General features: G+C 38.2%; 1 protein-coding gene across 1 annotated transcript in view; it reads left to right on the top strand.

Annotated features, from left to right (window-relative positions):
- Nucleotides 1–25,914, top strand: part of LOC122787696 (BCAS3 microtubule associated cell migration factor) — a 4,651,713-nt gene that overhangs the window by 1,270,836 nt on the left and 3,354,963 nt on the right. Inside the window, exon 7 of the mRNA XM_044054546.1 lies at nt 10,282–10,354. Coding sequence (XP_043910481.1) covers nt 10,282–10,354 — 73 coding nt within the window. The remainder of the gene's footprint in view (nt 1–10,281; nt 10,355–25,914) is intronic.

Below are 25,914 nucleotides of genomic sequence, written 5' to 3'. Positions count from 1 at the left end.
TTAGCAGTGCATTTACTCTTTTTATTTTTATTTATTTAACATTTGTTAACCAGGAAAGTCCGACTAGGACAGAGCCTATTTTCGGCGGAGGCCTTGAGAGAAACGCCCTAGACGCATGTCTTTGAATGTGGGAGGAAACTGGAGTACCCGGAGGAAACCCATGCAAACGCAGGGAGGACATGCAGACTCTATACAGAAGACACCCCAGCCGAGAATCAAACCAGAGAACCTCTTGATGTGAGGCGACAACATTGACTGCTGCACTACTGCGCCATCTATTTTTCTAGAACTGTTTACTGCTAAAGATCTTTCTTGAAGGCATAGGAAGTACTTTTAACAATTCTGGCAAAGACTTTCCTGTTATTGTGTAGGAGCCTTTCAGCAAATGGAGAGGATTTTTCCCTGATACCACAGTCTACTTAAGGTAAGGGCATTGAGTTCAAGGAAGAAGCAAGTTGCTGAGTATTGCTTCTCTATTAGCTTTCTTACAGGGGCATACTCGCCTCAGATCAACAAATAAAAAAAAAAACCTTTGGAAGTAAGCAAATACAAGGTTCTGTGTTAGAGCAGAAGTTACTGTTATTCAGTCTATGCTCAACAAGTATATGAAGTCCTGGAAGTGCCTATTAATTCACCTAGATGTAATAACAAGAAATAAAATTGTTGCTGCTTTGGCTGTCCAGCTGCACTAAACTTGACAATGGCCACTAATGAAGTCAGATGAGGTAACAGCTGCAGGTAGATTTCCAGCCAACTGACTGCTACCCATACAGTATGCTACATCTGTTGGTCAAATTAGGCCTTGTTGGCAAGGATACTCCTTGCTGAAAGTGTGTTGTTACTTGAGCATCTGTGCTTGATGAAGTCTACAAGATAGCAGAGTTACTGTTAATCATGATTGATTTTCTTCATTATCCATGAGATAAGCTTGGCTAGAAGTGCAGCTATTCTTTTTTTTTTTTTGGTTGGGGGGGGGTCTTAAGGTATACACATCAGTCACTAGTTTCTTTCCTCCTCAGTGCAGAATTTGGATAAAATGGCTGTGTGAGAATTCTGGAGTAGAGAATGGAGCTGAGTTTTAAGGCCTAAAGTGAGCCCTTTACTTACCAAAGTATACCTATAATGTTTTGTGTATCTTGTGAGACTTCTGTAACATGTAAACAGGGCCATGAACTTCATGGTTAAAACTTGAAAGCATCAATCCAGTTTGTGATGCTCCACAGATATCAAGAGTTATAGTGCTAACAAAAATTCAAGTTTTGGAAATTTGTCAACGATACTTATTGGTGTGACATGCAGCAGTTTAAGCTATTTAGCCTTGGCCCACTTAACTGAGTTTATAGTTTGGGGTACAGGCTGTAAATGAGTGAGACCTGGGGTTGGGTTGTATGTCTCCATTGTAAACCACATCTTTTCTTGTGTGATGAAAAGTTTTCAACATTCCTAATACCAAACTACTGTTTATCACAAATCTTGGGGAAGAGGGTTTTAGGCCTTCTGTGGTGCTGTAGAAGAAGGGTGAAGGAGCTTGGTTCTGTCAAGCCAAAGGATATCACTGTAGTTGCAGTGGTAAGGTGGGAGAGCCAACTTGGTAGATTTGGGAAATGGTACAAGAGGTAATGGTTGTGGAAAACGTGAAGGGTCAAACACACTGGAGAACAGAGGGGGAACCAGGAAAATTGCTGCAAGTCTGAATGGATTTTTGGTTCTGTAGGGTTCTGTATAGTATGAATTATAGTTTTTTGGAGAAAAATGGAGGGGAAAAATAAAAGGAATTTTTAGAGGATTATATCAGCAAGCCTGACATTGGGAAATTGGGGGCGTGGGCAGTCAGTGAAGACCACTAGATTATATGAAGGTAAGGCAATGGAAGCTAAACTATGCCAGACTGTGACAGGGGAGAGAGGAGGTGTTGAAATCCCAGTATAAAGAAATGAATGTGCTAGGAAAATGAAGTGACAGTGATGGAGAATAAGAAGGTAGGAGCAGACTGATGGGAATATGGACTTGATTACTACTAGGAGACCAAGTATAGACCAAAAGGGGCAGTTTCACCTTTCTAAACCTACCCCAGCTACAGTGTCAGAAGTAAAAATCTCTAACTTGGGAGCATATGGTGCAGACAGGAATAAATTATAAGAAAAATGATGAGCAATTTAAAAAGAGGAGAGGGAAATAGGCTAAGAACTGTGGTGACTAGGGACTTCTAAGATGTCTGCACATTGAATAACAGCTTAATTTCAGCTTTCCCAGTATGAAAGCAAACTCAGAAGAGAGACCCAGTAAACTCTTATTTTTGGGTAAATTTCAGTAACTGGCTAGTAAGTAATTATACTGCCTGGATGCAAAAAAGAAATTCAGAGAACTTGAAAGAAAATCAGTCACAAAGGGCGAGGAAAAACATGGCCTGGGAAGAATTCTGCAGCTGTTAAGCAAAAAGCAGTGCAAGCTCTAGCTTTGGTGCAAGATATGACTTCTAGCAACCTAGAGGAAAAAAAAAAGTCAAATCTACTCCAAGCTGAATAAAATAAATGAAACACTGAAGGAGTATATCAACTCAAATAACAAAAGGTTATCAAAATGGAAGAAACTTTAAACAGATATTCAGATGACATGATAAAACTTCAAAAATCAGAGGTCAAAATGTAGAAGAGGCTGGCTGAATATGAGACTGCTCAAGAAGAGATGTTTAAAAAAAATAGAATTAGTGGACTTAGCACGTAGGGAAAATCTACGATTTTCCGGTGTACCAGCATTGAAAGGGCACATTGTGTATGTGCTCCAAACGTGGGCATGAGAAAGCAACCTAGACCTTTAATAGTGAAGATGCTATCCTACTAGCAAAAGGAGTTGATTCTGACAAAACTGGTAGAATGGCAAAGTACTATAAGTGGGAGACAGTAGAGTGGAAAATGATTACTCACTGTACAGCAGGTAAAAGAGGAGTACATTTATTCTACTAATCAGGGAATGTTGAGAAGCAGGTGTGAGTTTCAAGTTGCTCTACCCGGCTGTTATCAGAATATTCTTTCCTGGAGGGACAAAATCACTTTTTGATGCAGAGAATCAAAAAGTGAGCTATGACACAAGGAGATTCGGCGTCTTGTTCTTCTGGTAATAAAGACCACAGAGAAACTCTGTCAGTGAAACTTCCTAATGTTACAATGGAAGATGATTGAGAGATGGAATAAAGTGCAGGAGTTGACTAGAAGAACCCAGGAGTTCATTGGAAATGAAGTAAAGACTGGATTTGGGAGATATTCAATAGGAATAAAACCAGCAACTCAGAAATTGACAAATGTGAGATTACAAAGCATTAATTATATTTGTGAAACATGAAAGAACAAGAAAACCTGGAAATATTTGTTGCTTTGACTTTGTTAAACTTGTAAGGATCTCCAAGGCATTTGCCCTACTTAATGCCATTAATGTTTGGAAGAACATTTAGGAGAGGGTAAGCGGAAGAAAAGCGTTAACTGTAAGTAAAACAAAATTTGTTCTTTACAGTAGTATTTTTGTAATGTATGATATAATCTGCATGCTGTAAAGTAAAGTTTTCTCAGTTTATTTTCAAGTGAAATGGCCATATTAAAGGAAACGGGTGCTCCTGTTTTTTTTCACCTTCCTTTCTTTCTCCTTGTTCAGTTTTAAGATATTTTAGCACTGTAAGTTAAAAAAGAAAAGTCTGGTCAAAACGGCATCATACAAGAAAAATTCATGAATTTTTTCTTACTCTTGAATGGGGGAATGACTGGATTAAGGCAATTGGCTTGATCTAGTAGCATGTTTTAAGAGAAAGCAAATAAATAAAAAAGAACATTTTTCGTCTAGCAAATAAATGTTTGTAGAGGCAACTCCGTATTTGGTTCTCATGTCTACATGGCGACAGCCTGGTAAAGAGTGATAAAAACAGAATAATACTTTATTTCAGTGGCTAGAGACAATGTTTTCTGAAAGCACTCAAGTGTTTTCCCACTATGAGAAGAGTAATAAAGGTAAGATGAAACCATGCAGCACTTAGTAGAAGCACAGGCTGTCCCATACATCTTTACATGCATAACCTTCATTTTAGGTTAATCCAACTCTGCATGTGTACATGTCAGTCTGGGACAGTGGTTCCTGTTAGCAGGGTAAAACTTCAATGTTTGAAGATGTACATAGTTTTGTGGGTTAGTATTGAGTTAATAAGTTTTAAAGGTGTATTGGGGGTATGTTTTTTTTTTTGAGGGCTTTCAAAAAACAAAAAGTTTTGTAAGATGGCCATAGGCTCAAATGGATATGCCAAGAAACAACTGTATAAAAGATTAATATGTGAAACATTAGTGTATGCACATAACACAAAAGCTGGAACTAGACATTTAACAAAAAAGTTGTTACACATGAAAGGTGGGAATAACTTTTTAAAATAATGACACTTCTATATTATGTTTAAAAGTAAATGGTCGTACAGATGTAGAAAAAAAGAGAGTAGTAAACTATATTAAAAATGTTGAGTGCAAATAGCTATGCTACAGGAGACACGTTTGAAAAGAAGTGAACATGTGAATTTGATAAAGAAAGGTTTTCAGGGAGGTTATTCAGTGGAGTACCTGGGACAAAGGAAAAGAGGAGTACTTATATTAATTGCAATTGGAGTTCCAATAGTGATAGAAGAGGATAGAAAAGATAATAGAAGATTTGTAGTACTATGGGGCTACATACAAGGGAGGAGGATTACACTGTAATGCTTTTATATTTCACCTAAAACTGCTGTAATGGAGCTTAAGAAAATTCTGAGAGAAGTAAATCAGCTTTCAGCAAGGAATATTACTTATAGGTGCGGACTGGAATTTGATTTGCAGCAGGGAAGATGTATCTGGGAGGCCCAGAAGGGGAAATATAACAAAGGATGATAGATATTTGAGCAGATTTATGAAAATATTTGGCATAGAAGATGTAAATTCAGTAGTAGGAGTTGGGTGTGAATTTACATATTATTCCCCAAGATTCAAAAACTGGGCTAGGCTGGACAGAGCTTCTAATTTTACATGAATATGCACATTTAATTGAAAGTTTTGCTACACTTCTAATAACTGTTTCAGATCACATTTGCAATAATAACTAAAATAAAAATACAGAGTAATGCAGTAACAATGACACTGGTGCTTTCCCACCTATGCTTTGAAAAGAGAGGACATTAAGGAATGGTTAGTAGAAATTGTTCGGGTTATTAGAGAATATAGAAATTTCTTCTGAAAATATAGCTAGGGAGTGGGATAAAATTAATGTGGAGTTTAAAAATAGGGTGGGAATAAGAGAGATGTGGTTAAGAAGTAACAAGAATTATTTAGAGGGACTGACAAAGATTAAAGTATTGCAGAATAGGAAACTCGCACAGAATGAGAAGAGGACCAATTGCAGAATGCTAAACAGAAAATAAGGGATTGCCTTGATCGTCTGTATGCATTTAGAAAGATTGCTGTTTTTGATGACTCCAGAGCACAAAAACTTTTTGCACAACAACTCAGGCAACAGAAAGTAAGGGGTGTCACCAAGCTTAGGCAGCCTATAACAAGGAAGATTAGAGATCCTGCGGAGGTACTAGAAATATTTCAGAAATTTTATGCAAGTCTCTATAAAGCAGAGCAGTATGGAGATCAAGGAAAAGTACAGATGGAAATGTTTATGGAAGAATTAAATATGCCAAGGTTAGATGTAGATCAGGCTCAAGTACTAACAAGATAGGAGGAGATGAGATAAAAATGGTGATGCATAACCAATCTGTAGGAAAGTCCTCAGGAATAGATGGTGTTCCTGTGGAAGTTTGGAAGCTAGGAGGGAAAACAACTGATAAATATATAGAAGATTCTTTAAAACATTATTTTAAGAGAAGAGGCACCAACATCCTGGAAGAAGGCGGTGGTGGCTTTAATACGTAAAACGTGTACAAGACCCATCAGATCCAACTTCATACAGGTCCGTTTCAGTCCTAAACCCTGATTATAAAGTGTTTTTAATGACTAAGAGAATGGCAGAGGTGATGCCAAAACTGATAGATATGGATCACTGTGGTTTTGTGGAGGGGATTGATGATCCAGAGGAAGCAGAATGTAAGAAGACATCACTTGTGGTGGGTCTTGATGCAGAGAAGACATTTGACAGAGTAAGCTGCGAGTCTGATCAGGGAAATGGAAGTATTTGTATTCCCTGCTAAAATTTATAAAGTTGATTAGGAAGATATATGAGAGATCATAGGCAAAAATTGAAGTGGATGGCTGGTTCTGTGATAATTTCTGTTTGAACAGAGGAACCAGGTGGAGATGTCCTCTTTCCCCTTTGTTGTTTGCTTTATATATATAACCATTGGCAAAGAAAATAAGGGACTCAGAAATTCAAGGATATAATTGGTATGGGAGTCAAGAAAATCTGGCTGTATTTGCACGATATTATTTTATACCTGATAAAACACTAAAAGGATATTTCAGTGTTTAACATTTTCAGACAGTTTCAGATCTTTTCTGGATACAAAGTTAATGAAGCTTTAAAACAAAGGCAATAGCTGTAAGTTATGTAACCACCCATACATTGTTTCAGCAATATCCATATTTATGGGGAGATAAAATTAATTAGGAGTATGGATTAAAAAGGATTCTGGTGAGGCAGCTAAGGATATATGGGAAGAGACTAAAAAGATAATGAGAAATTAGAAGTTGTGTTGTATGGATATAGATAGCAAGATACAAGCAGCTAAAATGTTTGTAGTCCCTTTAGTTTTATATACAGATCAGGTATATATTTATCAATCAGAGCAGAAATTGGGGATAGCAGTTAATAAAGAGCTGACTGATTGTATTTGGGAGGGGAAGACAGCAAGAGTCAAGTGGGATAAGCTGATTCTTCCAATAGAGCAAGGTGGTTTGGGACGATTTGAATGGGTATTTCAGAGCTATACAGTCAAGGCTCCTATACATAGCACACAAAGAAACTTATAATTCAGATGATGATGAAACAGGTGAAGCTCAAGAAAGAAAGAGCGACTGGGTTTTTGGATGCAGGTCCTTAAGGAGAAAAACATTAACCATAGACGTATTATATTCATAAAGTCGCAGAAAATATTCTAAGAAATAAGCCAACACAGGAATGGAGAAAGGAGATTTTGCCGATAGGGATGACTGTAATTGGGGATACAGACAGTAGGGAAGAGGGGGCTGGAATGCATTGGATAAAACTGGCAAAAGAACCAAGGTACTGGGAGCAAATAAATAGAAAAAAAAATGTTATAGAATGGAAAGAGGGCAAGAATTTATTTGGATTGCAGGTCAGAGATTGCCTTCCCTATCAAGGATTGATATCAGAGTATAGACAGAGAGAGAAATTGGGAGATCCTAAGCAAAAGACCAGCACTGGTAGAGTTTTCAGTAGAATCTAGAACAGAAGCTGCTGTTTAAAAGGAATAATTAGTAGATCAGATAAAATATTACATGATGGCTATAAGAATCAATCAGAGGAGGTTAGAAAGGATTGGGAAGAGATGTTGGACAAGCAATTCAGAAATAAACAATGGGGGGAAATATATATGCGTGTCTCCCAAATATGCAATTAAGTCTAGGAGATTTTAGGGTATTTGCTTGCAAGTGTTTACATAGGTATTTTTATACCCCAAGTAGACAAAAGTATGTGATGGGGAAGAAAGAGGTAATTGGAAACATATTTTCTGAAGTGTAATGCGCTGACAGACTTAAAAAATTTCCTGCAGACGACTATCAGAAGTACTGGGTGAGAAAATTGGTAAAGATAAGGAAATTGTGTTTTTTCATGCAGAATTGGAATTGCCTAGATATAGTAAGGCCTTGCTGAGTCTAATTTTGGTGGCTGCTAAAAAAGCAATTACTAGAAAATGGAAATTGAAGTCTAAACCAGCTGTACTAGTGTAAATATAGTAGCACAGATAAAACTGGAAATAGGATCTTTAGAAAAGGGCATGAACAAATGACATAGAAGAAAATGGGAATTGTGGGAACAGGACATTCAGAAGAGGAATGAGGTTTAAAAGAAGGCAGGATTTGAAAGGTGCATAATATTTGCAACTAAAATTGTCAGTATGGTTTGTTTTCAGTTATATAAATGTATTATTGCCTGTGTCATAAGTGATAGTTTAATAAATGTTTCTTGTTATAAAAAAAACTGAAGTAATTAATGGATAAACATTAGTTTATCCATTAACAACTAGTATGTGGTAGTGTAATGACAAAAACAGTGATTTTAGTTACATCTTTCTTCTTCTTAAGGATCTGAGAAAATATTAGTGGATGTTGTGCCAATATGATGTAATAAATGCTGAAATGCTACATGTAGTAAAATAATACACAAGTTAGTAATTACCTTATCAGTGTAACCTGGATAAGTATGCATTTAAGCAGTTTGGCTAACCGGGTCTACTTTAGATAAACGAAAACGCAATCTCTCGAATGCTTATATGAGCGAATAATCATAACATCGGAAGTGGTATTTTGGGATCGCAGTACAGTGAAGAGTGGGATATTTGCCCTTTCCTCACTGTAGTGCGACCTCGAAGTAAGAATATATATTTAGTGGGGGTGTGGGGAGGGGGGCACAGCCCCACAATACAAATTACAGTGTTATGATTATTCACTCATATGAGGTTCGAGAGATTGCGTTTTTGTTTATCTGACATAGACTCTGCTTACCTGCTCTCCATTATCACTGTAAAGCTGTAATAAGGAAGGAAGCTTTGTGTAATTATATGTTTGGTTTTAGCGGTGATTTTTTGCCAATGTATGGTTTTGGTATGTTATATAAATGAAGCTGACATTGTATAGTGACACAGCTCGCAAGTTATATAAAGACTGCTGTGAGTAGGCTACACTAATCAGTCTCAGACAGAGGATGATTCCCCGTCTGGAAGACTTAGCTCAGACTACTTCATGCTTGATTTTGCCAAAATCTTCTATATCCTGCAGTGCAGACCAGAGCCTGACCATGGGTCTTGTTGGAAAATTTTTTACATATACCGTTAAGGTAAGTTGCATGCACGTGATGAATAAATGCTTTTGAATTATTTTCCTTTCACCAGCTGTGTGGTGCAGAAGAATAAAACCATGACTTTTTCCTAGGCAGCTTAAGAATTATTAGCTAATTGGGCACTAAAAGAGCTTACCAAGGTGGTTAGGAACGAACAGCTAACTTTAACTCCTCTGTTGGGGGGGGGGTGATTGGTTCATTGCATTTATGACACCAGCTAGAAGACGAGTCACTGCACTCATGAAGTGTGTATGCACTGTGGGGATTTCATTGAGAGTCCTTACTTCCCTTGCATGCACATCAGTTCCAAGGCACTGCATATAGGCTGCCAGCAGAAAAGTCCCAGTATGGTAGGTTGGATGACATCCTCACTGAATTTGGCTCTTGAAATGATTGGGTATGCAGGAAAAGGAAACAAGATGGTTGACAGGCACTAGGGACCAGGAAAAAAAAACACCAGAAAGCACTTATTTCTCAAGGATCTGTTATGAAAGTTGGGCTTTACTTAACTCATAAAGCACAACTTTTTCCTTGCTTGCTGTGCAGGTGGCATTTTTCTTTATTATAGAACTTACCAAAATACGTCTTGGTTTGCTGATGTGTTTTTGACTAGTAGCGATTTACATATTTGCAGCTGCTGTTATGCCTTCACACTTTAATTTACTTTCACACAGCATTGTACAAGAATAAACAACTTTAATTTACTTTTAGACCCTTGATTCACAGCATTCACTGGACATTTATCCTCTTGTATTGTTTACGTAATGGGTAGAATTGGAAAAGATGAGATACAACTGCTGTATATTCAGTCATGCATTTTTTCTTGAAGTTTTGTGCTACCCGCATTTAGATTTGTAAAGATATTTGGGGGGAAAACATTCAAGTAGAACTTCCCCAAAGAGTTTTCATATTTGTTTTCAGACTTCAGCAGCTCCCTCTTTTTTCATTCACTTTTGATCTTCAAGCAGAATACATTTGTATTTGATGTCCTTGTAGTTTTTAAATTAAACATGAAATTGTGGTTACGCAGGTTGAGCACTTAAACTGGAATGAACCTCTTTCTTTGGAAATGCTTATCCCAAAATTTGATTATGGTTACAACTTTAATGTAATTAACATACTTCCTGACAGTTTATGTGGCTGCCATGTGGTGATGTTGCACGGAACTTGGTATCCTTCAGTAGACGCAGTTAAGCTTATGTTTTATGATGAGAATTGCCTTTTTTCTTTTTTTTTGAATTGTTTTTTCTTTGATAACAGGTCCCTCAAAAATTGATAGTTTCCCTGATAAGAGACCACTGCTTTGTGTCTGCAAGAGTACAGGATCATCCAGGTAAGTACAGTCGTATTGATGCTAGGAATAAAAAAGTAACAAGGTTAAGTAATCTTAAAGAATTAACTTGTTATACTTGCTCATACTGCTCAGACTTAACTTTTCTGCATTATTGTTTTTTCCATCTGTAAAACTGTAGAGATCAGTTAATTTATATTCTTGCTCCTTCAGCTACAATTATATTTAACACCATTTTAAAATGTTCTGTCACTTTGTTCAGTGCAAAAAATAAAAAAACAGATAAACTGCATTATTTTTATGGAAAAATTCTTGCAGGACAAAAGGAGGGCTCATTAAAACTTGTTTGCAGAATGGCATTTCTCAATATTAGTTTGCAGATGTGCAAGTGCATATTTGTTTGTTTGTTTATTTATTTATTTGTTACTTACCTTTGTATGTTTTCAGTAGTCAGAATCTCCACCTGGGCCAGGTCCAGAAGGCCTAGACAGAAAATTGTTCCATTAGCTTAGTAAAACATTGATGGCACAAATAAGGAGGTAAGACCACTAAATGCCCTTGGATCTAAGCTGTCCCTATGAATATACACAGTGCACTGTTTGTACTCCATCTAACAAGGTAGTTAACATCATGATTTACGCAGATTATAGTTTTTACCAGTTGGTAATGATGTAGTCATAATCTGACGTCCGGTTACAGGAAAATAAGATAGTATAGCATTAACTCACATTCTGTTAGGTTATTCGTGCATACACAACACAAAAATGCATCCTTAGTGTTACATTAGTTGTAGCAATCTGAGTAATAAAAGAACACAGCAATATGAACCAAAATGAATTGCAAACTGTGATTTAGGTGAGATGTAAGTGGCGGTGAAATAAACATTACAAGATCTGATTTGCATGAAACAGACATTCAGTGGTTGTGTTGAAAAAATGTTCCATCGTCAATGTTATTTTTTTGAGCCATTTTACATTATATAACAACTTGTTTATGAACAGAAGCACAGTCATAATCATCTCTGTATTAAGTGCAGACTTAACGTATAGAGCAGGATGCCAGAAGAGGGCATTTCTTTTTCTGTATGGCACACATTTGAGATTCTGTAGCAGAACACATACAGTGGCGCTCAGGTATCTCAGTATGACAAGTCGTAGCATTATTGTGTGGGCAAAGATTTAACATCCTTCATTTTTTGCCCAGTTCTCCAAAACAGAAGCTACATGGTATTTAAAATGGGTTATTCACAACGCTTTTTTGTTCATAAAAATTTGTAGTCTGTAGGAATGAGCCTTGACCCCATGTGTCGTAGCCTGATTTTCATCCTAACAAAAGAGCTTGATAAATATTGCATCATATGACAGAAATTACTGAATGTGGTAAGGTGTAATAATCACCAACCAGTCTGGAATTTCCCAGGGGATAGAATTTGTGCTTACAGTAGATTTACACTGGCCTAAGGTTTATCATGTAATTCATTGTGTTCTTTGGTAAGGGGAATGAAACTGTTTAAATCAGTGAAAGTATACTTTTTGTATGTGTTAAAAGCATGGAGCATGAATCAAACCTGTAAACTATCAGGTGTGTAGCTTTACGAGTGAAAGCTTTCTTTTTGTATCAATTTTTCAGTGTTAATCATTGAAAAGTCTTAAAACCATGCAAACCTCATACATGGTACACTGAATCAGTGTCCTAGTAGTCAGATCAAGTTCTTATAAACCATTTAATTAAAATCTGATCCACCTCTGAACAGAGATTTACAATTCCCACTCATAACCTTTAAACTATATACAAACCACAGGCAAAACACGGACCCAATTTACTTATTTACTGTCTTCTGAGGGCTGAATCCTTAGGCATTAAAATGTCATTATTATTTCAATTCTCAATTTCTTTCCAGCACAGATCCCACCTATTTCATTTGTTGGACAGCAGGCTTCTGTTGCAGCCTTGTGTTATTTCTAAATCCTTTACTTCATCATTTGGATCAGCTCTGTGATTTCAGGAACTTATTTTACTTTACGTTTTCTCGTTATTAATTTTTAGACACTGTTACTAACAGAGTTACTTTATTTATTTGTTTATTTATTTAACATTTGTTAACTGGGTTAGTCTGGCTGAGCTTTTGGCTCATTTTCAGCAGAGAAAAAGCTCATCAGGTCTAAAAAAGCAATTTATTAAATTTTACTAACATAGTAGTAACAATCAGCTATAGGATCTTACAAGCAGAGACCTGAAGAGAAAAAAAGCTCCTCAGGCAATTCAATTATACAGAGTATTAACAACTGGCAGACAAGTATGTGAGTTGTTACAAACAAGGTTTTAAACAATTAGTAGAAGAAAATGTGACTAGTTAGTTATCAGTTATCAGAACTTTAATATGCTTGGTTGTTCAAGAATGTTTCAACTGAACCAGGAACATATCCTTAGAACTATTTCCCCCACTGCAATTGTGTTAATTGCCTGATTCAGGTCTGTTAGATATTGTAGTAGTGGATAGTCCCAGGGCATATGCTACAAGGTACCCCATAACTGATTCATTACATCTACAACAACACTTTTTAATAGGTGAAAACATCCTGGCTATTCTTGTGGGAGTGTAAAAATGTCTGTGTAAGCTCTTCCAAGCAAATGTTCTGAATTTTCATAATTTAATTACATGTCTAGGGGCCAAGCATACTTGCCTCCAATCTACTCAACTTAGTTTTCCCTAATTTATCTACCCAGTCCCGTCTCAGTTTAGTGATATTTTGTTCTGTGACTTCCACTAAAGCCCTGTGTGCTTTACTTAAGATATTTTTCCTGGAAGCATTTTCAAAATAGTTAACCAGTGGCAGGTTTAGATTCATCTCTTCTCTGCTTCTTCAAACATTTTGTGAATTCAGGTGTAATCTGAGAAGGCAAATGGCCTCCATGTTGCAGTTGAAATGACAGTTGTCCCTTGCACAGCTTTTAATCCTATTTCTTGTGAGCAACTGTTCGCCGTGTCTGTGGTCCCCATTTTGTATTACCCAGTCTGCTAATGTTTTTTTTAAGAGCTGCTTATTAAACCTATTCAAGTACCTGTCTGCATATATAGTAGGTCTCTGTATTAAGATGTCCCAAACATTTGTCTTTATCCCCTTTTGAACTCTTACTCTCTGTGTAAATAGCAATGTCTTCCATTCCATTGTGTAGTTATTATTTTGTGTCAAATATAGAAGTCTAAGTTGTGCAGCTTTAAAGTATGTTTCCAAATCTGGGATTCCCACCTCCCCTCGATGTAGAGATGGTCAATTTCTTCCACTGTATTATTTTCTCCTATTCTCCTAAAAGAAGCTTTTAAGGTCCTCTCTATTTTTTTTTGCCAAACCAAATAGATAGAAACAGGAGTATCTCATAAAGAGAAATGGATGGAACTACAAATGCGTATGGCTTGGATTTTACTGCTTTTATCCATAAGTAATATTTTCCATTGTCATATTTTCCTTAATATATTTTGGGTCATATCTTCCCACATATCTCTAGCAATGATTTTTATGCTCTGTCTTAAAAATATCTCTAGGCATTTTATTTTGTTTTCCTCCAAAGGAATGCATATTGCTGAACCAATGCAAGAGTTGGAGTGTAGTTGATCAATAGTGCTTTGTTTTAAGTTAACATACATTATATCCTGCCAATCCTTTAGAGTAGTAAGTTGTCAAATACCTGTCTAAAGTCTCTCTCAGGATCTGTTACATACAGAATTATGTCATCCACAAATAAAGCATTTTTTCATGTCTGTCACCTCACTCATAACCTATAATGTCAGATGCTTTGATATCTCTTGCTGCAGAATCCAGGATAGAGTGAAGAGTAATGAGGAGAGTGGACATCCCTGTCTAGTACTTCTCGAAAGCTTAAAGAACCTCAAGAGCATCCCAAAACACTTAAAGGTAGCTTGTGTGAACCCTCATACAGATGAAATATCAACTGTACCCAGCCCTGTGGGAGCTCAAATGCTTCTAATATTCTCTTCATAAACTCCCAACTGACTATATCAAAAGCTTTCTATGCATCAAGTCCAACTTGCAAAAGTTTTTTTTTGCTAACTATAGCACCTTTCTGGGTCATTATAGTTTTGTTTAAATTGTCAGATGTTTGTCTTCCTTCAATGAAGTCATACTTTTTTTGGTATGCACTTTTTATTAATATTTTTGCTAGTAGTCTTGTAAAAATGATTGCAAAGAATTTATAATGATTGAGGATCAGTGTAGGTCTGTATGACACTGGATCTGAGGGGTGAAACCCCTCCTTAGGTACAAGAATCAGTTGTGTCTGGACTGTGAGGAAGGCACTCTATCCCCCTTTGGAGTAGAAATGGAGGACTGTCCAAATCTGGATTATGTCCTCTCTTAATTTTCCAGATCTTTGTGGGAATACCATATGTAGCCGGTGTTTCTTAGACTTTTGACTTGCCACTGACTCTCTAATTTCAGCCTTCTGTATACGAGTCACCAAAAACACTGTCTTTTCTACTTAGTTTTGGGTGAGTTTTCTTGTTGTGTAAATACCTGAACGTGTCTTGTGTTCTAGACTTTACCTGTTTAGCTTGTGCATATAACGTATTATAGTAGTTCACCATTATGTCAACAGTCTTATGAGGTTCTGTTTCAAGTTTACTATATTTTGTTTCCTAATTTTGACAGTGTCTGTTTTCAGTTGTTTTAGTCTTTGAGCGAGTAACTTTGAATCAAAAACTAGCTGTCTTTACCACCTGGGCCCTGAACTCATTTGATCTGTTTGCGTAATCATGGCTAATTGTGTTTCTTATAAATCTACTTTTTGTTTATTCCCCTCTTTATTCTGCAAGCCATTCACCAATTTGAAAGCTTCTAGATATTTTTGTGACTTTGAGCCCCTTATCTTTGAAGAAAACCATGTTCTTTATATTCAGCTTGTATTTGTCCCTGTCAAGGTGAAGACAATCCAGTCTTGTATCTAATTTCTCTTTCGGTTCATTCTACAAAATTTTCCTACTTAGCAAATTTATGGGGAAATGCCAATGTTTTTCTGTGTATGTATAGTCCCTTCTCCACAGTAGTGTGTATAGTTGCATGATCTGGTAACACTGTTGGATATGTGTTCCATGCCTTTATCAGATCTACATTTTCTAATGATATGTAGCACCTATGTAGGCTTGTCCAGCTTCTTTATCTTCTTGAAAAGTGTGTAAATTAAGGGATTGTGTCTCTTTTTCACAAAACAACTTCATTGCCAAATATTTGCATATTCTTACCCAAGTACAACCCCTTGGGAAGGGAACTTTGTATTGCCTTGGACCAGCCTGGGCATCCTCTGTTTTACTTAATGTGTTCCAATCTCTTGCTGATACCATTACCTCTAATTGGAAGCTATAACCTCTCAAATTATCTGCTTAATGTCTTGCATGTATATATTAGAGTGAGGCTAACACTCTTACATCATCCCTTTAACAATGCACATCTATCTCAATGTCTTATTTCTCTCCTTTTTTGTGTAACTATTTTTCTGTTAAAATGAGGACCTGTCTGTTTCTGCCTACCTCTAACTCTGCAAAGTCCCCTTCTCTGTCACTCATTTTGGTTATCACCTCACATTCCCTCTAGTGTAAGTGACTCTGTTGTAGCATTATAACATGCACTTTTAATTTGAAAATGTAGGTGAGAATCTACTGTCTTGGTAGTTTTTTAAATAAGAAACATTTTTGTTAAATTATCACGTGACATGGGCAGTCATACATTTATATCAATGAAAACAAATCACATTGACATAGTTTTAGTTGAAAACATTATAAATCACAAACCATAGATATAATTTTAGTTGCAAACATTATGCATCACTTATCTAACAAGTCATTGTCAGTCAGATATTGCATAGCTCATTCAAATTAATTCTGCCTTCTTTTAAACCTTATTCTTTCTCTGGATATACTGTTCCCACAATTTCCATTTTTCTATGTAAAATTTACTCTTGACCTTTTCTAAAGATCCCAATTCCAGTTGTTTTATCTCCATTACTATATTCACTACTTCTAGTACAGTTGGTTTAGACTTTGATTTCCATTTTCTAGTAATTGCTTTTTTGGCAGCCACCATAATTAGACTTGGCAAGCCCTTACTATGTCTAGGCAATTCCGATTCTGTATCATAGCTCTAAAAAATAATTTCCTTAGTTACACCAATTTGCTCATTCAGTATTTCTGACAGAGTAGTCTGCAAGGGATCTCTAAAGTCTGCCAACTCATTACACGCCCAGAAAATATCTTTCCAGTTAGGTTTTTCTTCCCCATCACACCTGCAACATTTGCTGCCTACCTGATGAAAAATTCTCTGTAGTCTATTTGGGGTGTAAAAATAAATGCTTCCAAGCAAATATTTTAAGTCTTCTAGACTTTGTTGCATATTTGAGAGACATACTTGTATCCCCCATTGTTTATTTGTGAATTGCTTATTCAGTCTCTCTTCCCAATCCTTTCTAACCTCCTCTGATTTCTACTTTTCTGGTATTAATGAAACTGTCAGTAGTCAAAAATAATACATGCATTTGATTCAAGATTATGCCATTTTTAAATTTCCCTTTCCCCATTTTTAAACAATCCTCCCTTAATGTTTCATGTCTTTCATAGCTTCCTCTTTAAGTAATTTATTTCTCTATTTCCCAAATTACTCAAATGTCCTCATATAAGGACAAGATTTAGACAAATGGAAACAATTTTAACTCCTCTTTAAGTGTTGAATCAACCAGTGAAAGAAAACAATATGCAATGAAAGAAAGAGTGTAAAAAAAAAAAAGCTCCTTTCCTGAATTATTTTAGTAATGGAGTTTTGTTCTGTGAAAGCTGTGTTAGTGCATTTGAAAGAGATTGTTTGCTTTCGCATTATTTGCCCAGAGCTTTGTCACTTCTCATAAATGTGACAGCCTGCATGGTCGTTAACTGAAGATACGCATTATATTTTGGGTTATATTACAACTACCAAAAATGTTAAATATGGCTTTTGTGCTTTTGTACTTTGTCTGAATGCCCAACAAAAATCCTAGCAGCTCCTTTAGTTTTATAAATTTCCAGGACTCAAAACTACCCTGCATAATTGTCTAAATCATTTACGGATTATCTACCCTTTTGTATGCGCCATAAACAGGAGAGTTTCTCTCCTTTTCACACCCTTTGTCATCCTCATTCTCTTTCCCTTACAAGGCCGAGGGACTCCATCATTGTTTTCACAAATGCGGCTTACACAAAAACATTTAAAACTTAAGAGAAAAAACAAACCTCACTCAGTCATACTTGCCTCAGTAAAGTGACTTCCACTTTTAAAGAACAATGTAGATACTACTGTGTGCCAATAAAAAGGAAATAAAATTATTTTTGAATACCCTCAATTTACATGCAGTGTTCAACACCATGTTCTGTGTCACCTTTCTTGCCAGCCACAACCAAGATATCAATATACCTTGGAATTTATGCGTAAGCTGCATTATCCCCTTTGAAAATCAGACATTTTACATAGTAAATGTAAGGTTAAAAAAACAATCAAAATAGTCCACACAGTAATTAAGATGTGGTTTAATTTACCCCTCGTCCCAGTGTCCCCAGAATACATTGCTCTTTTTTTTTTTTTTTTTTTTTTTTTGAGTGACCAGTTCTTTCAGGCTGGCTAGATGTTCTTAATGTTTCACTGTTGCAGTCATTAAATTAGGGTAATCTGCTGGCAGGTTGCCCTCAGTCAGCCTGATTAACAAAGTCTTGGGTCCTGCGTCGGTTGCTGTCCCGTCTTCCATGACGTCAGGTCATCAGGGGGTGTAAAGCATGCAGCCAAAGCCATTTTCATCCGTCTTTCTTGCCGCGCGGTGCCCGAAGCAGAAGCAGTTCGCAAGTGCCGGTCGGCCGACTCCTGAAATTTTTGTTTTCCAGTTTCAGAACCAAAGTCTTCAACTAAACACTAAGTATCCCGTTGGGGAAACTTTTTCTTGGTCCTTACCGATGTCAGTAAAAGTTAATAATTGTATTACTTGTGGGAAGCAAATACCTCATAAGGATTTTCATTTGTACTGTATTCCTTGCCTAGGCACTGACCACAGTGTGCCTTGCTGTTGGTTTTGTGCTACATTTAATCAACACACTATTAAACATCGTATATTTTTGCTTAGAAATATTTTGGCTCAAGATTTAACTATCCAGAAATGTCCTCGGTTAGCAATCCGAATACGGGAATACCTAAAAAAAAAACGCCAAGAAAAATGACAGAGACAGACCGTCAAGGTCCAAAACCGACAACGAAGCTTCTAAGCCAGTCACCGGTTCTCAGTGAGGCACTTTTGCAGCCCCTATTACCCGCTACTTTTGATTCGTAAGCCTCTACTGAGACCCATTCGGAGTCCGGTATGCCGCGAGACAGTTTAAGTATTGAACCTGCGGATGTCTCCACCTTAGATGGGTCCGGAGCTGCTGAGCAGGCACTGGCTTCTGAGGGTGTTTTCAGGCCTAAAGATTTGTATATTAAACAGACACCATCTTCAAAACTAAGGCCAAAATCTACTTCTATGTCTAAAAAACTGACGCATGGGCCCACGTGTACAGGCCCCAATGCCTAAAAAACAAATGATCAAAATGGCTGAGGATTTAATTACCTTGATCAGGGGTACTCATCCCCCTCCTGCTAAGAGACCTAGGCAAGGCACTGACTATGAATCTTCAGATCAGGTTTCTATTTCTTTTATCTATTCCACCTTATGAGGAGACTGATGCAGAAGATTCCATCCCTTCTGCTTCTCCTCCTGAGGATTTTTCTTTTGGAGAACTTTGCATACCTTAAGGAAACACTTTAACTGGGAGAGTCAGGATTTCTCAGAATCTAAAAAGAGACTTGGGGATTTTCTTCTTCTCCCTCAGCATAGGCCTTTGGCTATACCTCCTGTTCTAGACATTGTTGATGTATTCTCAGAATCCAGCATGGCTCCTGATTCCCTGCCTCCGGCTCCTAGTAAGCCAGACAGATACTACAGGGTTCCTGACTTCCACAAATTCCTCTTTAAAAACCCTACTGCTGACCCTGAAACCATTTCTCAGGGTCCCAAAGGCGTTAAGGCTTCTACTGCTAAAAATCCTACCCCTTCTGATAGAGATTCCAGGGCATTGGATAGATGCGGTAAGAAGGTTTACACGTCTGCAACCTTGGCAATCAGGGCTTTAAACTGTCAATTTCATATGCTTAAATATCAGCAGCATGTCATGGGCTTACTTAAACAGAAAATGATGTTGATTTCTGACTGTGTGGAAAATAGAGTTGCAGGATTTATTGCATTCAGCTGAACAAGTTGGAAAACATACTTTGCAATGTGGTTTTGATTCCTTGGAGGCCTCTTGCAGGGTCGCTGTAACTGGATCTGTGATAAGAAGGCATGCTTGGCTTAAGGAGCAAAATCTGCCTGACCATGTTAAAGCAAAATTGTTGGATGCTCTCTTACAACAAGACAGTCTGTTTGGTAATAAGGCAGAAGACGTTTTGGAAAAGATGGAAGATAAAGCTAAATCTATGCAAACTGTAAAAGATTTCCTACAAGTGCAGACACACAGGTTCAGTAGGCACTGGCCTACTAAGAATTGGTCTTTTCCAGTACCCACCAGAGTCGCTCAGGTGAAACCCAGACATTCCAAAGGCTCCAGGTTTCAGTCACAAGGAACTTGTAGAACAAAGCAATGGGGTGCCTCCACCTCCAAATCTGTAAGTAACAAGGCACCTTCCTACAGTAAACAGTCTCAATGACTTTCCACTGCATTCACCAAGCACTTATCTTTGGGCCACCCCTTTGGGGGGAAAACTGGCACTTCATGCATGAAACTGGCAACTGATTACCTAGAAGTGGGTTTTAAATATAGTATCCCAGGGATACAGATTTCATTTCCACACATTGCCAATACCAAACGGATGGCCACATCTGCCTCCAAATCAGTGGGCAGAGGCCCAGAAACAAGTTATGTCCCTCATGAATATGGGAGCTATTCAACCAGTACCAGAAAAGGAAAAGGGAACAAGGTTTTATAAAAGGCTTTTCCTGGTACTCAGAAAAGACAAATCATGGCATCCAATTCTGGACTTATCCATTCTAAATACATTTCTGGACATTCCAAAATTCAAGATGCTGACTCTACAACAGTTGCTACCTATGCTAGGCAAGGATGCCTGTTTGGTAACTCTAGACTTTAAAGAGGCTTACCTGCATATCCCAATCAGGGAATCTTGCAGAAGATACCTCCACTTCAAAGCAGGCTATTTGCATTACCAGTTCTCTGCACTTGCCTTAGGCTTATCTACAGTGCCCAGGGTCTTCACAAAGTGCCTGGCACCAGTAATTGCATTTTGCAGACAAAGAAATATTCAAATTTATCCATACATGGACGATTGTCTAATTCAGGCAGAAAACAAGGACACTCTTCTAAAACATCTGGCGTTTGTAAAAAGACTTCTAATTTGTCTAGGGTACACCATAAACGAAAAGAAATCACAACTGGTACCCTTGCAAATAATTACATTCCTGGGTGCAAGCTTGAATACAACTGCCAGATGACTTGCCTTATGCCAGAAAAACAAATTCAACTGATGACTTACTTCAAAGAGGTGGCAACAAAAACCCAGCTATCTGCAAGACAAATTCTCCAGGTCTTGGGGTTCATGGCCTCCTGCATCCTAATAATTTCATATGCAAGACTGCAAATGAGGAAACTTCAATGGTACCTGAAAAGCTTATGAAGTCAACATTGTCACAGCCTGGAAACAATGATTCCTATCATTCCTTGCCTGCAGCTAGAGTTCCTATGGTGGGCAGAGGCCTGCCACCAAAACAAGGGACTGTCATTCATTCCACTCCTTGCCACCCAAACCCGGACTACAGACTCATCAGATTATGCTTGGGGTGGGGGGGCACATCTGGCAGGGAGACGCATTCAGAGCCAATAGAGCCCAAATCAAATGCACCTACATAACCAGAAAGAAATGCTAGCTATACAGATTGCTCTGACAGCCTTCAAGGACTATCTTTACCCAGGACAACTACTGATAAAGACAGGCAACACCACAGTCATGTTGTACATAAACAAGCAGGGGGGTACCCTTTCCTACCCCCTTTGCAGACTAGCCATGGCATTGTGGAACACGGCCTTGACTTATCAAATACATCTACAAGCACAATTCCTGCCAGGAAGGCAAAATACTCTGGCAGACGAACTAAGCAGAAATCTTATGGACCCACATGAATGGAAACTGGATCCACAAATCTTCAGCATGTTGACATGCAAGTGGGGGAACCCAGACATAGATCTTTTTGCCTCACCCCAAATTTATCAGTTGGACAAATTCTGCACAAGAATTCATCACAAAAAAGCTTGGAAAGTAGATGCTCTGTCCTTCAGCTGGATAAACCTATCAGTCTATGCCTTTCCTCCTCAGCCTCTGCTCTCCAAGATCATGCTAAAAGTCAGACAGGAAAAAACAAAAATGATACTGATTGCTCCAGACTGGCATCGCCAGCACTGCTACCGGCTCCTACTCAATATGTCGCACCTTCCTCCATGGTACCTGCCTCTGACACCTTACCTGCTGTCTCAGCAGAACTATCAAATTCTGCACACTCCGCTCCAAACTCTGAATCTTGCAGCATGGCTAATCAACTAATTTCACCAGTTACATCGCTCAGCAAGCCTGTGATGGATGTCATTTTGGAGGCTAGAAGGCCTAGCACTAGAAAATCTTATGCGGACAAATGGAAAAGATTCTGTGCCTGGAACCAAGCACAAGGAATAAGCACAGTAATGCCCAATATTCCTCAGATTCTGCGATATTTAACTGAGATGCTTCATAAGGGCCTATCTTTTTCTTATATAAAAATCCATGCCTTTGCCATTTCAGCTCATTACAACACAGAGCCTCTCCTCTTTTCTCATCCTCTGCTAAAGCAGTACCTCAGAGGGTCCAGAAAAATTCATACCTCCCAGGAGAGCACCAACTCCTGCATGGGACCTCAGTTTTGTTTTGGAAACACTCACTCTACCTCCTTTTGAGCCAGTTGCTACTGCAGATTTAAAATTTCACTCCTGGAAAACAGCTTTCCCTTTTAGCATTCACTTCATCTAGAAGGATTTCAGAATTACAGGCTCTTATGGCAGTGGAGCCTTTCATTATTTTTCATCCGGACAGGGTGGCTCTCAGGACCAATCCATCTAAGGTGGTATCCAGTGTGGCTCTTAATCAGACCATTCATCTGCCAACTTTCTTTCCCAATCCACAGAGCACGGATGAGCAGATTCTGGATTCATTGGATGTACACGGACAACTTAGATTCTACTTAAACAGGACAAAACCTCTAAGAAAATCTGAGCAACTATTGGTGGCATTTGCTGAAGGGGCAGCGTGAAAACCTATTTCAAAGCAGACTATTTCTAAATGGATAAGCCATTGTATTTGTTTCTGCTATGTGCACCATGGCAAACCTATCCCCAAGGGGATCAGATCTCATTCCACCAGGGCTGCATCTACTTTCTCAGAGGGGTTCCTACCAGAGACATTCTAGAAGCTGCTACCTGGAGCTCATTTCATACGTTCGCCAAACAGTACCATTTACCTCTCTTTAAATCCAGAGCTGGCTTTGCCACTGCTGTCCTGCAGGGACTTATAGCTGCTCCTAATCCTGTATAAATCCATCCTCCCAACCATAGCTTTGGGAATCTACCCAAATGTAATGACTGCAACAGTGAAACACGAAGAACATAGTACAGTTGTGTACACTTACCATAAATGTAGATATTTGAGTGTATTCACTGTTGCAGTCCTGGTTACCCACCCTCCAGCCCCTGTTTTTCTCTTACTATACCTCTACTTTCTTTTACTATGCTTAAAAGCCTTTTTGGTGTATTTGCTTTTATATGGAGGTATATTTTTGTGTTCTAAATTATATACATATATATATCTATATATATATTTCTCCCCATTTGGGGTGGGCACCTGACATCTGGGGCAATAAAAACTGATGAAAATGGCATCTGCTGCATGTTTTATACCCCTGACGACCTGACGTCATGGAAGAAGGGACAGCAGCCAACACAGGACCCAAGACTTTGTTAATTGACTGAGGGCAACTGGCCAGCAGATTACCTTAATGTAATGACTGCAGCAGTGAATACACTCGCATCTACATTTATGGTAAGTGTACACAACTGTACTTTTCCTGACTTGCTTGGAAATTTTTTTTTTTACATTTTTCATCCTATTTAGCATCTTATGTTGAAAAACCAGGAAGGGTGTAGTTAGTAATTTATCATTGACTACAGATGTTTTACCTCTTGAATTATCTGATGTTTGGCTAGCGGAGCCTTTATCTCCAGTGCTTACATCTACTTCCTGCTTCCTTTTGTTCAGTTCTTGTATTACTTGTGCTGGGTCCAGAAAAGTTTTAGACCTCAACAGGAAGAAAACAGTGTGAGCTGTAGGACAAATAAGCTTAAAGTCTCATTTTCCTGCGTAGTTTTAGTGAAGGAATAAAGGCATTACTCCTGTTACAGATTTACTCTGTTGCCTCCTTCCTTTAGGATAATACCCTTTTTCCAAGTGTAAAAGAGGATTAACTAATTTTTGAAAAATGTCTGAAATTTTACCAGGAGTGGTTTTGTTGAGGGTCTGGATGAAGTTCTTGAGACATGTATTCTTTGTATTTTAATCTCTGTAACAGGCGTACCAGTCCATTGGCTTGAACACTTTGCCATACTGTCTTTACAGGTATGGCCCTCATGACACTCGTAGTGCAGAGAAATGCAAGTTCTCCTTCCACAATCTGTCTTCTGACTCAGTTTTCTTTTGCTGAAGTACATCGTTTCATGCTGTGCTCACATTTTCCCCCCTGAATTCTCTCCCTTTTTACAGTTCAGGTATCTCATTCGAATGCTTAGTGAGGCTTTTCTCCATAGTTTGGATCCTTTTGTTTGTTGACATATAATCCTGTAATGTGTTGTGAATTTTGAATATTTCAGCACAGATTTGATCTATTTTTTGACCAAGGCATTCTGGAACTGATTCCTGTAGAGCTACCATACTGCTGTGAGGGCCCCTCTCTTGGACCACTTTGGTCAATACTTCTGCTGCAGAGTTGTTTTCTTTTCCATTATGGTATTTTTGTATGGCTTTTTCATTTCGGCCTATTTCTTTGACTTGGAATTAAAGCATCTTTTTAGCAATCTGAAACTATTTTCCAGCTTTTCATAAATATGATAATTTTCTAATTGCCCAGAGCACCACTTTCTGGTACCTATACCAATGCCACCATGTTTCAAATCCTTGTGAAAGCTTTCTTTTTTTCTTTCCAGTGCATATTCTACAGCCCATACTACATTTTTTTGTGACTGTATAACATTTTATTGAGGAAACTTAGAAGGCCGTTAATTTCCTTTTAGGATATCATGTCCATTTACTTAAGCAACAATAGAGTGTTGTGTCCATCTACTGTTTGAGCCATTTTGAATTTGGCATGTTGCCCAAGCACTGGAGGAACTGTTGGGAGGGTAGAGATTAAGTGGTCAGAGAACATCTGTTTTATGCAGCAGATGAAGATAAAGGTATCTGCACTGCGGAGCTGACCCTAGGATTGCCTGGGTCTGGAAGAGTTTGGCTGTTATGCTTTTAGAATTAGTGTGTCAGCAGTAGAAGGCATTGAAGAGAGATGCATACTTGAAGATGGACACATGATTTTATGTACTTCATTTCACATACACACAGGCATGCATGCCAATAGCAAAGCAGGAATTCCATTATATAGAAGCTCAGCAGATATGCTGCAGTTAGTTTTAGATGCAAAACAAAGACCTCCTGCTTCATGTGATCTCCTGAAATCAGAAAATCCTCTTGTAATGTAGCACTGTTAGGGTCATAGGAAGTTAGTAGGCTAATGGTCCTAGGACCCTTACAAGCCTAACCAAGTTCTACCCTTATTTCCACAGTCAGCATCAATTGCCCCTGTCCAAGAGGGACACAGGTGGAACCCCTAGTGTGAATTTATGATTCCCTATCCAATCATCCAGATTGCATTTGAAGAGGGCCAATGAAGGTGCTCTGTTTGACATGAAGTGGGAGTCCATTCCAAAGGGGTGATAACCTCTAGGAGACCAATTTGTCCCTCCAGCAGGTTCTATTAATGTCACATACTAGATTAAAGTCTTTAGAGCGAGTAACCCATGTACCATTTGACTTGAGGATATGCAGCATTTGTAATAAAGCAGGGTCAAAGATTGCCTTATATGCAAGGCACAGATCGCCTCTAAGTAGTCTGTATGAAATAGAATAAAGTGACAGTGATTTCAGATGATCCACACAGGACAGATGCTGAAGACCTTGAATTTTCCTTGTGAGGAGCCTTTGTGGTCTCTCATTTGCTGCTGATGCTTGGAAAGGTACATACCACAAGAGGTGGTGTACTCCGTTATTGGCCTGATGAGGGAAGAGTACAGAGAGATTATAAATTTTCTTCTGGATACTGTGCCTTTATTTATGAGATGAGCAATATAGAATGCCTTTCTTACCACTGTGGAAACAAGGTGATCAAAGGTAAGGTTGCTGTCAACC

The sequence above is a fragment of the Protopterus annectens genome, chromosome 13.part0 (assembly GCF_019279795.1).
Source record: "Protopterus annectens isolate FY-2018-M chromosome 13.part0, PAN1.0, whole genome shotgun sequence".
In the NCBI taxonomy this organism is placed as follows: Eukaryota; Metazoa; Chordata; order Ceratodontiformes; family Protopteridae; genus Protopterus; species Protopterus annectens.
This window is presented reverse-complemented; position numbering and strand designations above follow the sequence as displayed.